The 17,540-nt window shown below is 46.9% G+C and overlaps 1 protein-coding gene across 4 annotated transcripts; it reads right to left on the minus strand.

Annotated features, from left to right (window-relative positions):
* Positions 1-7: 7 nt before the first annotated feature.
* P2RX4 (purinergic receptor P2X 4) lies at positions 8-16,287 on the minus strand. 4 transcript variants are annotated; one of them, XM_030583557.1, is made up of 12 exons: positions 16,085-16,287; positions 11,004-11,151; positions 8,029-8,100; positions 7,801-7,873; positions 6,828-6,924; positions 5,758-5,838; positions 5,454-5,595; positions 4,283-4,419; positions 2,245-2,338; positions 2,069-2,134; positions 1,880-1,975; positions 8-1,121 (listed from the first exon to the last, which is right to left on the minus strand). In XM_030583557.1, the coding sequence occupies exons 1-12, from the start codon at positions 16,222-16,224 to the stop codon at positions 1,104-1,106; spliced, it is 1,164 nt and encodes a 387-aa protein (XP_030439417.1). In that variant the 5' UTR covers positions 16,225-16,287; the 3' UTR covers positions 8-1,103. The 4 variants fall into 4 exon arrangements, with proteins under 4 accessions (XP_030439417.1, XP_030439416.1, XP_030439420.1 ...); XM_030583556.1 differs by having other exon boundaries at positions 8-977; positions 16,085-16,286; XM_030583560.1 differs by lacking the exon at positions 16,085-16,287 and adding an exon at positions 14,044-14,591 and having other exon boundaries at positions 8-977.
* Positions 16,288-17,540: the final 1,253 nt, after the last annotated feature.

Raw genomic sequence — 17,540 nt, forward strand, 5'->3', positions numbered from 1 at the left:
ACCGTGCTTTACCTTTGCAAGGGCTTTATTGGTTCACTAGAGAATGGATTCTCTCTTATACTAAATCACTTAGAAGAAAGTTTATGCAATATAGTTAATTTGTGTGTTTGGAATATTGGCATCTCCACTCATTGTGAAGTGCTATCACCGTTGTAATCCTTTTCCTTCATTACAAACTGAATTTTAAGAGGACCAGAAAAAAAGCAGCCTCTTTATAAATGCATCAGCCACCTACTCGAATTCAGGAGACCTAGAGTGAGCTTCATCTCCTACTCTGGGCTCCTGAAGATCACATACATGAGGGATAACCTGCAGGTTAGCTGATGACTTGCCCTCCCAGTAAGGAAATACATTTTATTGCCATCAGGCTGTAGCTAGATGCTCTCCAGGCCTGAGGGTGAAGATTAGGGACCAGGTTCACCACAGCAGGGGAAGGGATCTTACCTCTTAAGAGGGGCCTGGCTCTTCCACCAAGTAACCTCCCCTTCCCCCATTTAATGTCACTCATCTCAACACTCATCCTGGCCCAATTTCCTCTGCCCCTAGCAAAGAGGTAGGCTTTGGGTGACTGGCCCCTCCAGGGGGCTTTCTAGAGAATAAGGGGGAAGGGAAGACTTACTCAGCTGTTTCTTATCTTGAGACACTTTCCATGAGAGTTTGGCATACACATCCTGATCTTTACATTTGTTTACTATGGCAAAAATTTGAACAACTAGTAGCTTCAAAACTTTCCCTGGGTTGTCAGTGACACAGAACAAGAATGCACTGTTTGTCAGCCATAAAGTAATGAGAGAGGTTTCTCTTTCCACTTAGAGAACACAGATTGATTAACCCAGTTCCAGGAAGGGAAGCCTGCAGCATCATCTTACTGTCTCTCCATGAAGCAGAATAACATTCACAGCAGCACTTCATGTTGGGCAATTGATGCTGCAGCACCACCACTGTCAGGATTGCGTTCCATATGTCTCACTGGCTCCCTTTAAAAAGGACAGAAGGTAGACCACCATTACACTTACAGTGAGGGCAAAATGGACTAGCATCTCACGCCTGGAGACCAGCACTGGAATCCTGCCTTGATCTCGTCAGCCAAAAAAGTAACCTTCTCACAAGAAATCTGCTCCCTGTGTGTATTAGATAAAGAATAATTAAGTTGTGGCTTTTCACAGGTGAGTCCAGCTCACGCATAAGCATTTCCAACCAAATTTAAGCTGCAGGGCAAAAATCCTGCCCTCAGCAGCTTGGGTGAAGTCCTGTTGAAGACAAAGAGGCAGCAGAGGGCAGACATATACTCTTGGAGAACAGAGATACTAGGAACAACCCAACCTCACACCTAGAGCCCAGAATTGTTTATGGTGCTGGCAGTTAGGAAGCTAATGTCAGTTACAAACAAACAGATACTTTGACCTGTGAGTTCAGATCAATGGGAATTGTTTGGTCACTTTTCAGAGCAGGATTACACTTAAGTCACCCGGGGAAGGGTTTGGGGAAGAGGAACATTAATCTTTACCCCCACATCTTTGGCTCACAAGAGGCATGTGCCTGGGGTTACAGCTCAGGACTGAAATACAGTGAGAGCAGGTTGAAATTTCTCCCACCCCTGCATCAGGAACAAGATGATGTTTCATGGAGGACAGGCACTGGTTTCCAGGGGCTTGGGTTCCACCAATAAATAAAACTGGCCCTTTTGAGAAGTCCTGTCCTCCTCCACCCCCTCATCTATGAAACTCTGCATTTGGGATCTGGATAGAGCTAACTCAGCAGTCATCTGGCTGCAGATAATCATTTCCATATATCCATGGACAAGCCACAATGTCCAGGGGGCAGGAGGGGGTGAACTTGGCTGCAACTAGGACTACCCACACACAGCCATGCTGCTTACCAGTTCATAATCTTCTACGTATTTGTATTTCTTCTCTCTGTAGTAGTATCTCTTCTTCATGAAGTACAGAACCACGATGTCACACAGGACTGTTGCCTAGTTGAGATCAAAGATCTTGTAATTGTTCTTACTTCAAGGCAAACAGATATTAGTTTAAAAATCTGTCTCAAGGAAGACAATGTAACTTACCACTCCAAACAGGGCTAGGCCAGAACCAATGTTAATCATTGTAGGAATTATATCAAATTTTCCTGCCTAACAGAGACACAAAAAGAGACAGTTGTAAGCATTTTTGCAGACTCTGAAAATATTTAGAAGCTAATAAAGGAGTCAGCCATGAGACTACTCAAGAAACAAAGAGCTACCTTTCCAAACACCATGATATCAAAACGGATGCCGTAAGCCTTAATTAGTGTCCGTGAGTCAGTGCCACTTGCGTCCTTGTAGTATTTTGCAAACCTGAAGAATGAGTGTTTTGGAGACTTAAAAAAAAATTAGGAGTTACTTGCTGTTCCACCCGATCCCACAGTTGCCATTAATTTTACTCATATTGGCCAATGAACAGATGAGCTTGTATTATAACAAGTACAGAAATGACTGTTCACAATTCCACATACCATGCAATATCCACCAAGGAGAACTGAGAGAGCCTTAGATAGAAGTAGTTAGTGGCTGGATTAGAAGAGCTGGGTTTGGAAAAGTTCTGAAGCACAGGCAGGAGGAGTGGAAAAGGGGAAATCCACGTAAGATGGTGAAGTTAAGCAAAACAGTAAAAACTAGAGTTCCCACTAGTCACTTTCCAGGATTTTTTTTGGTGGCTGCTGCTCTTTATAACCAACCTTGGATACCTCTTGGTGCAGTCAGAGCATTTCAGATGAGTAATTTAGTTTCCAATAGGACAAAGTGGGAGTGAAAACATTAAGAGGGTTTTAGTTTACAGATTTATAGCAGAGCCAACCAAAGGTTCTACCATGCTATATACAGTCTGATGTGGGAGGTACAGAGGATTTTTGCAGGTATGTGATTTGCTAAAGGAGACAGAGAGTACTTCAAACTTGAATGAGACTTGCTTAGTGACAGTACTTGGAGCTACAAGGTTGCACCCCCAGAAGTAATTTTCTTAGCTCACGCAACACTACTTGCATGCAGACATTTAATAGGGGAGAAAGAGGGAGATCAGACTTACTGTGCCATGTGATTTGCTGCTTCACGTGGAAACAGAAGAAAGGATGGAAGAGAAGAGGAATGACTGCTATTTGGCTACACGTTTTTTCCATAATAAGCACACACAATGGTAAGTGTCAATGGCCAAGTCTAGAAGCAGTTTACACTCTGCATAGTTGGACCAGCCTGTTCTAATCAAATAGGCGAGTGTACTAGGTCTTGACAGCATTTGGAGTTTGCGAGACGTAGAGGCCTGCAGGCCTTTTAAGATAAGCATGAACAAACAGTGTCAGCTTTCCACAGCAAAGCAGCCTCCCGTGACAGACTGTCTTCTGTTTACATGAGAATCTCTCCATAAAGAGTCTTAACCTTCACTAGCCTTCAGGCTGTCACATCATAGTCTTTAGGCAGTCGACCTTATGCCAGAATTTCAGATTCACAAATTTTCAAGTTTTACCAGATATGCCCTCTACACTGGAGGGAGTGTTTTGTAACCTTAGTGACACAGCGGACACAACTGAGTCAGCACACATTATGGTTAGTGCTGTAACCACAGTAACCAGCCAGACATTGCTCTTGCCAGTGGTTTAAGCTGGCCCTCCAGCCAGGTCCAGGGCTGTGATCTCACTGATATAGCTGTACTGCTAAACAGCCCTGGTGTAGACGCAGCTATACTGGCAAAATGGAGGGAGAAGCAGCTGAAACAAGCCACAGTTTTTCTTATCATGAGCTCTCCCAGTTGCACCCACATTAGGAGTGCTTTGCCAGCATAGTGGTAAAGCTATATTGGTTAAGTGCTTCTAGTAATTGTCCTCTTGGAACCAAAGTGAAACACTATAATCTAGCTGTACCTACATAGTCCAGTTAAGCTAGCTCATTGCCCCACATGCAGATCCTCTGGGCACTCTAACCTCCCATGAAACATGATGGGAGGGCTGCCCAGATTTTCACAGGCTGCACTGCTACAGACACGGTTCAGTGCATGTCAAGCTGAGGCTCTGACCCAGCCACTTAGGTCACCATATCTTCACTGTCCTCAGCATTGCACAATGAGTTATAGCAGCTGAGGATCTGGTCCACGGTAAGGGGGACTCTTCATAGGACAAATTGGTTTTTGGTAGCTAGATCATGACATTAACAGAAAGAGCATCACAACCTGGTTCTCAAGAACCCACGCAGTTGTACTAATAATGTGGAGTGAGCCATAATGACACCACAGACTATTACTCAACCATGTACCTGAAATTATATCCAGGTGAGACCGTGTGGTCAGAATCCTTGTTGTCAAGGCGACGGAAGGTGTATTTTGGCACACAGTAAGAAGCAGGTTTGTCAAGGTCACAGTTCCAGTTGATCTGCACCCCCATTACTCCACCCTGCACAGCACAAACAAACAAAAAGACGCACACAGAGCAAATGTATCAGAGGGGGTAGCTTAAAATTGCTGGCCAACCTGTCAAAGGGATTTCTTCACATTGACCTGGACACGCTTGTTCAGAGAAGAGCATATCTGGTTTTGAGGTACATATCAAGATTTGCTTCTCATCCCACTGCAGATACCCCACTAGACTTAAGCTCACACATTTGCCAATGTGAAACTTGTAATTCAGGGGTGATGTGTGTGTCCCCCAACTTCCAACCCATAGAATAAGCTGCTAATTTCCAGCCTATTAAAAAAGTCGTCAGTAAGAGAAACCAGGATCTAGTTTATTAAAACAAACCAACCAAAAACTACTTACACACAGTGTCTTTCACTGAAAATGCAAGACTTTAGAACTGTCTCAGGCACATAAACCCTTCCCATTGTAAGCAGTGCACAGTCCCATATGCCAGCTGAATTGTTTGCCAACTTTACTTCACCTATGCTGAATGGGCCCTTGTTCATAATATTGCAGAAGCATTTTCATGAGTGCCACGCAAGACAAACAGAAGGGAAGTTAAATATTGACGAAGTAAAAGTTAAAATATTCCCTATGGCCCGGGAAATAAAAGCCTTCCAACTAGCAGCTGTTTTGCTCATGCTGGCAGCCATCTCACACGTAGCAAGTATTACGTTCTGAGGTGGCTGAAGAGGATCCGTAACAACAGCTCCTGTTCTTTTACTGCGTCCTTTCATGGAACAAACACGAAAGGGCAGGTCTACATTTCAAACGCTGCAGCTGTGCTCCTGTAGCACTTCAGTAAAGATGCTACTGCCCTGATAGGAGAGCTTCTCCCGTCAGCCTAGTTAATCCACCTCCATGAGAGGTGGTAGCTATGTCAGGGGGAGAAGCTCTGCCGTCGACAGAGTGCTGTCGCCCCCAGGGGTGGGGTGGTACAACTGTCGCTCAGGGGGGTGGATAACTGAGTAACATACCCATGTAAGTTTATAGTGTGATCTGGCCTAAGTGAGGACAGAATTTCCACATACCTCAACAGCCATCTCCTGAAAATTCTGTCCTGCAGCTTCAACTATTTGACGGATTCGGAAGATTGGGCAGAAGGGATCCGTTTTAGGGTCATAAATGCAGGTCTTGAGGTAAACGGTACTGATAGAGGGCAAAATATTTCGCCTGAAGCGGCACAGAAGAAGAGACGAGACGTGTTACGGCAGCCTTGTGCACCTGCACATCCCCCTCCGTCCCAGCCCACAGCTCACAGAGCTTCTCAAGACCCTGTTCAGCAGAGAAGTACTAGTCCCAGTGATCACACGAGCACCTCTATGGGACACTTACCTGGTGAAGTTGAACTTGGGATACCAGATATTGTTCTTCACCAAAATGGTGAAGTTCTCAGCATCCTTTAGGAAAGCCGGCCTATGAAACAATTGGAAGATTAAAAACATTCACCTTTGCAGTGTCCTTACACAGCAACTCAGAGCGCTTTGTGAAGCCAGTTATCCAACACCCTTGTAAGGCAGGTAAGTTACACCTACCTTACTGGTGAGTAAACTGAGACAGAGGAGTTCCTATAGCAGCGTGCACGTTATAAAGCTAGACAGAGTGGGAGTGAAATAGGGGATCATAGGTGTCATGAGTTTGACTCCTGGTTTACTTTTCTAGCAGCACCAGATTAGACTCCTCAGTCTACACAGGGGGATGCACGAGTATTAGATTTATGTTGTGGTAGAAGAGTGCACTGGACAGTTCTTGTAATCTAAAATTAGGAAGTGGCCAGTATGCAACTAAGGCTATGTCCACACTTATGAGCTAGGAGTGTGATTCCCCACTCGAGCAGACACACTGCATTAGCTCTTATCGACCTAGTACTCTCAAACGGTACAGTAGCCACAGTACCATGTGCGAGCAGCCCCCAAACAGGTACCTACAAGGTCTCAGCAGGTTTGTACTCAGGGCAGCTAGAATGGTCCCACTGCTTCCCAACCTACGCTATTCTCTTTAGCGCACTGCCTCAGATGCCAGCCGGGACTCACACCTCTGGCTTCTACTGCCACCCGGCTGGAAGTTGGTGTCAGCCATTGCTTTCCATGTTACTCATCCAACTTGAGGAAGCATCCCACTGTGCCAGCAAGTGACACCCTCTGCCATGCAGTTCCAAGATGCCGCAAAGCTTATCTGACAGTTCTTTTCAGTAGGCGGTGACTGCTCTCAGCTCTCTCCCGTTCCTGCTTACACCCATTGCTACAAGTGCACCAAAGCCTCCTTCGGCCATGGTTTTCAAACTTCTATGATTGGACCACACAGTAAGAGCCAGTGCCCAGAGACCATCCCTCCAGTTCAGGAGCGCATGGGCCACCAGCCCACTCATCATGGGTAACTAGAATGTGGCAACAGATAGCACTCACTTAGGTAAATGAGTGTCATTCTCCACAGGACACCAAGCATAGATCTCACAGGTTTTGACAGAGGTGGAGTACTTCCTACACTTCCCAGTCTGGACTCCTGGAAGGATATGGGAACAGAGTTAATACCTGGGCATCGAGAGCAGCATGGCAACATTCACACAGGCTCTGACACACAACCCTCATCACCCTGTAAGGCACTAACAGGCTGGATGGCTTATCCCCACATCATGGGGAAAGTTCAGCAACAGAACCCCCTGGTAACTATACTAGTTAGGCAGGTTTACTGCAGCGGGGTTAACATTAGCAGTGGGTGGCCTCTAAAGAGTCAGCAGAAAAACTGGCTTCTTTGCTGTTTGGTGAGAATCTGGTAACAGCTTGTTCCTATGGTATGTCTAACTTGGAAACTTCAATACTGTTCTTGAGAAACTCTGCCAAAATCGTGAGGGGCCAACCCAAGCCCACCAGCCATGTCTCCATCCCAGCCCATAACGGGAAGAGTCTGATTAATTATGGTGCCATTTTAGAACATCAGTTTGATGATACACTGCAACTGAAGGACTAGAAGAAAATTCCAGGGTATTTTACTGTTTAAATGGGACATGAAGCATTATGACTGCCTGCCGTCTAAACAGCATCTTGTTAACCTGGTAAGTGGATGCCGACTTCTGAAAGCAAAGGCTGTGCATAAGGAAAACTAACTTGACCAGAGGGGAATGACTAGCACAGCAGAGGTTTACAGCTCCCAATAAACTTCACTTTATGGAGTTCCAATCAGTAACGTTTCTATTTTCATGTGGTACTAGAACACTGATCCCTTTGTGCTCCCTTTTGTGAGGCCTCTTGTCTAAAGTTGTATTACATTTTGCTTACAGAATAAAAGCCAAGGTAATTGGATGAAACACTGCTTCCCCTCCTGTACTAGTGACAACACAAGCTCTTAGGTGTCCCGATACAGTGTACATTGGTTTCATACCATTGCTGTGGGTGCCTATGTATCCTGCAGCACAGTCCTTACTGGAATTACACACCGTTGTCTTATCTGGAAGCTAGAGGGAAAGAATTGTTACTGTAAGTCACAAAGATGACCTGCCACCCTCGCCCACTTCCCTCCCCCCCATGAGATGGGACTTACTTCTCCCAGTTAAGGATTAGACTCTTCCAGAGATAAAGTATAAAGGAGACTGCCAGATACCGTACCTACCTCAGGACAATAGCCTTGTGTCTGATTCAGTGTCATTATCAGGTTTGTCATGATGAATAACGTATTCTCTCCCTGAACAGGCAAGACAATCAATGAGATTTATGGGTTAGTTCTAAGCAGCCATGCTCTGGAAAGCAAGAACCTCACTTGATCTGCATTAACAGGTTCTCAGGTGGCACTGCAGAAAGCTAGTGTTTGAAGAGAGCACACACGCTCAGGGCCAGCTTTAGGAAGTGCGGGGCCCAATTCAAACACTTTCAGCAGGGCCCTGACAGGGATGACTTAAAAAGAAAGAAGTGTAAAAAAAAGCCTTCCATTTCTTCCATGTATTATTTACTTTCCATAACTATATAAATAATAAAATTGTATATTATGTACATTGCATCATATATGCTGTTGATTGGTTATTAATGACTGCTATTTCACATGTGTGGGTCCTCGCCACTCCCTGGGGGCGTGCACGTGTGTGGGTCCCCACTGCTTCCTGCCCCCCTCATTGAAGCAGGTGTGCAGGTTACTGGCCTGGGAACTGCAGGGCAGCAGTGGACATGGGGGCTGGTTCGAGGCAGGGCAGGGGCTGACTGGAGGTAGGGTCTGACTGCAGGCAGGGCAAGGGGTGCGGGGCTGGCTGGAGACAGGGGAGTGTGGGGCGGGCTGGCTTCAGGCAGGGCCACAGCAGGATGCAACGGGTTGGCAGGGCTGGAGACAGGAATATGGGACTGGCTGGCTTCACGCAGGGGGGTGCAGCAGGGGATGGCTGGAGACAGGCCAGGGCCGGCAGTGCAGGGCTGGTGTGGGCAGGGGTGTGTGGCAGGGGTTGGCTGGAGACAGGGCAGGGGGCTTGGTAGGGGCTGGCTGTGGGCAGGGGGTGCAGAGCTGGCTGCAGGCAGCGGGGGGCGGGGCTGGTGCAGGTAGGGCAGGGAGTGCAGCAGAGGCAACTGGAGCCTTGGCCCTTTAAAGAGACCCCACAGCCCCACGCTATCCCAGGACTCTGGGGGCTATTTAAAGGGCCCGGGGCTCCCCTGCTTCTACCCCCCCCAGACCTTTTAAATAGCCGTGGGAGCCCTGGGGAATGCATGGGGGTGGCAGGGCTCCGGCAGCTATTTAAAGGACCGGGGTGGCAGAGGCAGCTGGAGCCCTGGCCCTTTAAATAGCCCCCAGAGCCCCCTGCTACCCCAGGGCTCTGGGGGCTATTTAAAGGGCCGGGAGCTCCAGCCGGGGCCGCGGGGCTTGCGGCGCTCCCGCCGGGAGCTCCAGCTGAGAGAGCGGGGCTTGCGGCACTCCCGCCGGGAGCTCCAGCTGAGAGAGCGGGGCTGTGGGGCTGCCCTGCTCCCGCTTTGGTCAGGGGAGCGATGCCATGGAAGACCCCAGAGCAGACTGCAGCCGGGGTAAGTAAAAAAATTTAAAAGGCGCCTAAAGCGCGGGGCCCTCTTAGGCGCGGGGCCCGATTCCCAGGAACCGGGCAAATCGGCCTAAAGCCGGCCCTGCACACACTGCTATTGTAATAGGGTGTCTCAGGCATCACTTGAAGAATCCTCATTCCTTAGGACAGAACACTCCTGAAGGAGTATAACCCTTTCTACCGTGCTCTGTCCAGAGATTCACTGAATCCACACTATAAAAGTTAAGGACCCCTCCATAACTCTCCAATGGTGCAGCTCTAGTGGGGTGGCACTGGCACAGACAAGGCTTACAGCAGTTGATGCAACAGCTCAAGTCAGGTGTAATGAAACAAGGAGATGACATGTCACCCTTGAGGAGTGGTTCTCAATCTGTGGCCCATAGGCTGCTTGCAGCCCAATCAGCACACAGTTGCAGCCCATGTGACATCCTCAGGGCCATACAGGTAGTGTGTGGATGCGGCCCACATAACACATAGAAAGCTGCAAAGCAGCCAGCAATGGTAAATAGGTTGAGAACCACTGCCCTAGATTTTAGTTTAGCACCAGGCTGAACACCTCAAGGACCGTTAACATTAGTACGTAGATCTGTGACGTGGCCAGAGGCAGCTTCTGCTAGAACATGCTGGGGTTTTCATGAGTGTGCAAAGAGGACCGCTGGCCACTGCCAAGTGAGATCCCAGTCCTGCAAGCTGATCCACACAGGCACAATGCTCCTGAATGCAGCACCGTTGACTTCAATGGGTCCTAGTGCAGACAGAAACCTCCCAAGAGCATGGATTAGCTGGCATGATCAGAGCTCGCGGTTTTAATCTCTTAGTGTGGAGCCTGTTCCAGCTTTAGTGCTTTTGTACTTTTCCACCTACAGCCCTTGATCTTCCATCTGCATTTCTTTAGGGCACAAGCCCAAAGGGCTCAGATTCTTTTCCTTGTTCATGCACCAGCAAACTAGTCTTAATTACTTAATTGATACGTTCCCACTAAGGCAGCTCTGGCACTTCTGCACTAGCTTTGCTGTGGACAGAGTTATTCAAAGACTGGCAGGCTGCAGGTGTCCAGGGAGAGTTGAAGGCCAAGAATTGCCCACTCAGGACATACAATGGCAGCAGACTCTCCTCTGTCAATCAGTAACTTCCAGCAGTTCCTGTTTAGTTCCGGATCAGGCTATTTGAGAACTGTTAGGACTGTTGAGCCTGAGAGAATACAGTGTTTAACTTTGGTCTGTTGGCTTTTAAACAAACAAAGCAATATAGAAGTAGGAGAGACAATACCTGGATCATTATTGCAGCTTTATCTAGAGGCTGCGGTATTCCCCTCCCCACCCCCATACAAACAGACAAGCTTCATGCTTAGGACACACAAGTGCTGAGCACTCTTAAACCCTGATGAAGTCAGGGGGAGTTGCAGATGTTTAGTGCCTCTGGAAACCAGGCTAATAGCCAAATGCCTTTTTCGGCCCAGTAGCTTTGCTGCGGCCACAAAGAACAGGCGTTCCAGAGTTGAGGAACATCTGTCTGTGAGAGATGTCTTGTTTGTTGGCAAAGCCCTACCAAACTGTGCCAGAAAAGCCCATACCTGAGGTGGAATAACATAGTCAGCCACATCCCAGACCCGGAGTCCCAACTCCGATGTGTTTGTCACGGTTATTCCCTTCACCTTGGTGGTAACCGAACTGACCACATTGTCTGTTTCTTGGTAGCCCTTTTCCCACACAAAGACCCAGCTGCAAAAGAAAGAAAGTTCATCAAGGCTTCTTTAGAGATCCCAGCAGCATGACTGAGAGCCTGGAGGCCTGGGTTCGATTTCTAGCTCCTTAGGTGACTTTGGAAGAGTCTCTTAGGATGTGACTCGTTTCCCTCCCACCCACCCGCCATTTGTAAAATGGGGCTAATCGGGACCCACTTCGCATGGGAGGACAGCCTCAACTAATGCTGTAATTTCCACCCCAGTCCCAGTCACCTGCTTTGTGGGGTATTATATAATTATTGGACCCTTCAGTGGTGGGCTTGCACTGGAGGTTTTCACAGGTAAGTTTTAGGGCTAGGATCTGAAATGAGAAGGGTGATCTGGCAGACACCAACCATTATTTGAGGTGGAAATGACAGATACACTCACAACATCAAATGAGAATGAGCTGCAAAGACTGAAGCAGAGAACAGCAGACACTTGTGGGCTTTTGTATCTACGCAAGCCCCATCTCCCATTCAGCTCTTACTCACACTGGTATGATGACATCAGTGGAGTTACTCTTGCTTTACACCAGTCAGGGTAGGAGCAGAATCAGGCTGACAATACATATGAGTCCCACATGCTTTTCTCATCTGACAGAATCATGTATTTTAGGAGAGCCCCAGTGAGCATCTTGCATTTACCTTTTATTGCTCTGCCATCTACAGATGTCACTACCTGGTTTGACCAGTCCATTAGCCCCATTCAGGCAATGTAGGGGCCTGTTCTCCCTGTATTGGGCCTTGCTGTGTTTCCAACCATGAAAAGTGGGTATAAAAAGGGACTGCTACCAACTGAGGGTTCTCCACCCACTTATACCAGGGCAGATCGCTCATACACACATAGATGCTCTCACACAGGGTAAGTGAATGCATGAGGCAGTGGAAAAAAGTCAGGCCCATAGACTTTCCTTAAGGGAGGTCATTTAAAGTAATACTGACCAGGGTGATTTGATTTAAATCATGATTTAAATCACGAGTTAGGAAGATTCGATTTAATCATGGATCTCTACATAAAAGTACATTCTGGAATATGCTGCTCAAACAGTTTCAGTTTTGTTTCTATTACCTGCCCCTCCCTTTTGACATTTATCTCCAGACTTCTTCTCCTTGTCCAGAGCTATTCCGCCCCCAACAATCTTCTATTCACTGAACTTTTTGAAACTTTGCACTTTTGGAGAGGTAAGGGATTGACTCTGTGTACACAAATTTGCAGAGGGACAACAGGGTTGAAGTCTGTTCTTTCTCTCCTCTATATATTGTTAACAGCAAAAATATTTTTAAATAAACAAGGATGTTATCTCCAGACACACAAATCCACAGCTTGGAGAATGGCAAAACAAAGCATCTCTGATGGTATCTTCTAGACTGAGCACTGAGTCCCATTGGGTAGATAGAAAGATTAACCTAAATAATCTATACCGAAGTCCCGGGGACCCCATAAAACTTGGTCCCTAATCCATGAACTATTGGAACTCATTTACAAGACTTTTCTTAAACATTACATGAATATATTGTCTCATACTATAGAATTAATAATCCCTATTCCATGATGAGATACCTTTGAGCTGTAATGTATCTTAATTAAAATGATATTTTAGATAGGTTTTTTCCTCAAAAAGCATTTTATCCAAAAAAAATCAGATTTACATTAAAAAAATCCATTTTTTATTTAATTAAAAAATGATTTTTATCCACTCTGATACTGACATTACCTTAGTACATCAAGGTAACAGGAAATTTGATCTCTCTTGCAGTTTTTGAGAACTTTAATGTTGCCAACTTTTGTCATTAGCCTTGGGATATTTGGAGTTTCTTAAAACCCCAGCTCCTGGACTCGTGTGATTACCTGAGAACCTCAAAATTTTAGAGAAAAAAGTCTAGCCCTCGTGGTTACAGAGAAAAGCTTGAAACCATGAACTCTAAGAGCTAAAAAAAAAAAAAAAATCCAGAAAGCAAATGAAGAGCCCACATTTTGTAGTTTTAAAAACATCATTATTTCTAAACCAATCTCATAATCTGTGGGAGTTTGCTCATGATTTTTGAGCACTGGAGACTGACAGTACTGATACTGACTAATATGAAGATTAGCTGGGGGACAGGAAATGTCTCAAAACATGTGAGTGGAGGAAGTTAGCAGTTCTCAGTTAGAAAAAGCCACATTGAAGACAAAACACACAAGATCATCCTGTACAGTGATCTCCTAGTCCAGCCTCTAGTGCCAATTCCCCAGACTCTCATACTGGAAAGGCAGATAGCTATCCCTCAGCCCGATATGCTTCTCTCCTTGTACGAGGCACAAAAGTTTAGCCTATGAGTCAGGTATTGAAAATTCAAGTCCCTACGAGCAGCTTCGGGCATTCCATTCACAACACCTCAGAAATCCCACAATTCAGAACAGGCACAACAAGGCCATTCTCTCTAGAGAGTTTCTGCTCTGTCACTTGGAAGCCATTTTATTGGGCTGAGACAGCCCCATTAAAGGGAGCTGGCACTAGAAGTGACACTAGCCATGAAGAGAAGCTACCTTAACTCAGAAGTCAGAAACACCAGCAATAGCCAACAAGCTTAGGGTCCAGTTTAACTCCCAACACAGTCAAGGGGAGTCTTTCCATTTGCTTTAATGGGACTGGATCAGGCCCTTAAATTAATTGCCTTACCTTCTCCATTCTATTTTTGGAGATTTGTTCAGCTGAAAAAGAAACTAGATGGGCTGAGGTTTCTTTCCACTTTACATTTAGTGGGCAGATGGGAAAGGACTTTGGGGAGGATGGCTGTGGAGAAAACCACTGAGCTGTGGTAAACGAAGAGCTGCCAACAAGCCAAAAATCTCAGAGCAGAAGAGCACACTGAGAAACCAGATAGGAAGAAGCCAAGTAAGAAATTACCAAGTTTTTGTAAGAAAGAGCAGAGATGACAGCAGCAGCATTTATCCTTGTGCATGGAAATGGGCTGGTCTCCTCTCACCCAGTCCAGTGCATATCAGGAGTAACTCCAGCACAGTCAATGGCATTACACACACAACACTGGGGAGAGAGGAGAATCAGGCTGCCAGCAGAAGAATCCAACCAAGTCACAAATTAATGCCACTTTACCATTCCTCTGTTACGCAGTCAAGTCCCCCAGAGACCTTTTGGTGCCCCAAAGAAGTTAAATCAATACTGTTAAAAAGACATTCCAATTACATATCTTATCTCTCTCCTTTAAGGGCTTGTGACATCCGCATTAAGTGAAATTTCTCGCTATCACCTGATGTCCATCTTTCTGTGATATCAGCTATTTAAAGAGCAGTCAAGTGACACGACCAAAGTTTCACAACAGATAACAGAGAGAAATGCAGATTCTATGACAGAACAGACAGTTATGAAGACACTGATGTTTCCATAAGGTGTATGCAGTGTTGTTGTAACCATGTCCGTCCCAGGATATCAGAAGGACAAAGTGGGTGAGGTAATATATTTTATTGGATCAACTTCTGCTGGTCAGAGACAAGCTTTTGAGCTAACACAGAGGTCTTCTTCAGGGTTGGGGAACGATTCTCAGAGTGTCACAGCTAAATAAGGTGTCAGCAGTTCAATACGAGACTCTGAATTTTTTAATCTATTAGCATAACAGATATTAGATATGTAAAAACTATTACCTTTAGTCTAATACTCTCCCATCCAGTAGTAAAAGGTTCTCCGTGCCATATTGGAATGCTTTATCCAGCCCAGTTTTAAGTAAAGGGGATTCTATCACTGTCCATGTGACACTCACTGTTATCTGTAATTCCTGATATTCACCTTAAGTTTCTTAGCTTGATTTCACTCCATTACACCCAAAAAACCCACACCCCGGTCTCTAAATAATTCTTTTTCTGTTCCTAGTATCTAATCCCTTGAACTTCTTCTAGGGGATAAAAACCACAATAGCTATGTCCCTCATTTATTGGGACTTACAACTGCCCCAAAAAGATTGTCAATGAAGTCTGAACTCCATGTTTTTAATATATTTCAGACCCTGCTGAGTACTCAAGTCAAGATACTTTCTTTTATTAGCCATTTTCCCCTGAGTATTGATGACCTGGGTGACTAGCAACTGTGACAACTCCGTAAACATTAAGTTCCAGGATCTGCATGACTTTATAAGATCAGTTGGTCAAAGGCCCAACCCATCAGGTGAGCATTACAATGGGGAACTTCAGGGCAACAACTCTGTTGGAACAGACAAGACAAGCAAGGATAAGTTCTCTAGGCACCAGCCCTCCACTGAAGACATACCTGCCTGCTACAGGAAACTAAAGAGACCAAAATCTTCCTTCCAGCTAAATCCCTATGTTTGGCTTAGAATCCCAGAGTTTAGTTAGTTTGATTTAGAGTCAGTTACAACACAGGGCTCAGGAGGCATCTGTACCACAACCTGCCAGGCATATTTCCCTTGTCTTGTGGGCAGGGTCACTTTCCTTGTTGCTGTGCATCCTGGCACCCACAGCATTGAGTCCAAATAATTTGGAGGCAGCACTGGGGTGCTACCCTGCTATTACACCACCGCCCAGAGACCCTGATCAGGAGCAGTACAAGCAGAGGCCATGCAGCTCCCAGTGCAAAGGGGGGGAAGACACGAACGTAGAAACATAGTTACACAACTCTGTATCAACTTCACCTGTCCCACGCGCCCACTGCCTCTAGCCATTGCTTGACCCCTGGCCAGGGGGGACCCGGAACACTGCGCACCACCCCCCTCCTGCTAAGTCAGCAGCCCCCCCCCCATCAGGCCGGGGGGGCGGAATCTCTCCCCCGGAAGCCCCTTTGCAAAACACAGATGGGATGGGGGGGGGGGGGTCTCAAAACACAGCTGGGATGGGGGCGGGGGTCCTGTTTTCTCAACAGCGTCATCAAAAATGAAAGTGAAAGTCCCTGGTGGGGGGCCGCTCCCCCCAGCGCCGCTCACCCGATCACGTAGGCCAGGATGGCCAGCTGCACCGCCCGGTTCACCAGCCCCACTTTGCGGCTCTTGATCAGCACGATGCGGGGGGTGTCGTACTCGAAGAGGAAGCCGCGGAGCGCCCCGCAGCACGCCGCGGAGGCCATGAGCCCGGCTGGGGGCTGCAGCCCGCCCCTCCCTCGGCCGCGGGCTCGGCAGCTGCTGCACAGCCCGGGCTCGGGAACTCCCTTCCCCTGCCGCCCGCCCCCAGGCGCTTGGCTCCACAGCTGCCCGGCCCCGGAGTGACAGGGAGCGGGCACCCTCTATTGGAGCAACCCCGGCGGGCGTTTCCGGGCCAGGCGCTGACCCGCCACCTGCTCCCGCCCCGGCTCCCCCGCTAGGCTGGTTGCGCGTTAATCCTGGGGGCGGGCGGGCTGCTGCACCCCGTAGCTGGAAGCGGTTCCCATTCTATCCAGGGTTTACGGTTTGGGTCAGTGGCTCTCAGCAACCCCAGATACAAATTGTTCCTGCACCGCTGTTCACAGCCCTTTAAAGGAAGGCGCGGGGAGAGCTATGGATTGCCAAACTCATGTTCAAAACTCCTGAGATTTAGAAAAATAATAATAAATGTTGGGGCCTCTTAATTTGCCGCCTGGCTTCTGAGCGTTTAGGGGGCACTACGTGTTTTCAAGCTTTTCTCTACAACCACAAGGGCTAGAAATGCACTTTTAAAAAAACATGAAAGCTGATCTTTCCATGCAATCTGGGATTGCAGCAGCTGGGGAGTTTAGATAAACACTGAACACGGTGTGAGACACACGTCAAAATGACGAAAGTTGGCAACACTGATTTACCACAGACAACTTTAATCCCAATCGTAAATAGCTGTATTAACAAACAAAAAGAGTTCTCATCCCTCTGAACAAAAATCATTTCCTTTTCCGTTGAATTGGGTTTCACTTGTGCGATGACTTTGATATCATCGACCTGTCATCCATAGAGCCTACCCTGGACAATATGGTGGATATGACCTTAATTTCTAATTATTATTATTATTTAACCCGAAGATCTCAATCAGGACTAGCTCTCCCCTTGTGCTAGGCAGATGGTGGGAGTACTACCAGTGTTTTAGTGCAGCTAATTTTTTTGAGGAATTTGCATCATGTTATAGCCACCTCCCACTCCAAGAAAAGACTCAACTAGAAGCCCCTGAGGTGTTTAGCAACCAGGAGCATGGAAATAGATGCAAAAGGGAAGCTTGTAATGAAGGCAAAGGGGACCTCACTACACACTAGGGTCAGATGACCAGGGCAGTATCAAAGGTTGAAAGAGTAAGTGGGGGAGGAGGTGACTGCAGAAAATCAGGCCAGAAGATTAATGGAGTGGCGTCTTCAGCTTTCAACTGCTGCTGACCGAGTTTTAAACAGCCAAGACATAACGGCTTCTGGTGTGTGTATACACCCACACCCACCCCGCCCCACAC

This window comes from Gopherus evgoodei, chromosome 13 (assembly GCF_007399415.2).
Source record: "Gopherus evgoodei ecotype Sinaloan lineage chromosome 13, rGopEvg1_v1.p, whole genome shotgun sequence".
NCBI classification, from domain to species: Eukaryota; Metazoa; Chordata; order Testudines; family Testudinidae; genus Gopherus; species Gopherus evgoodei.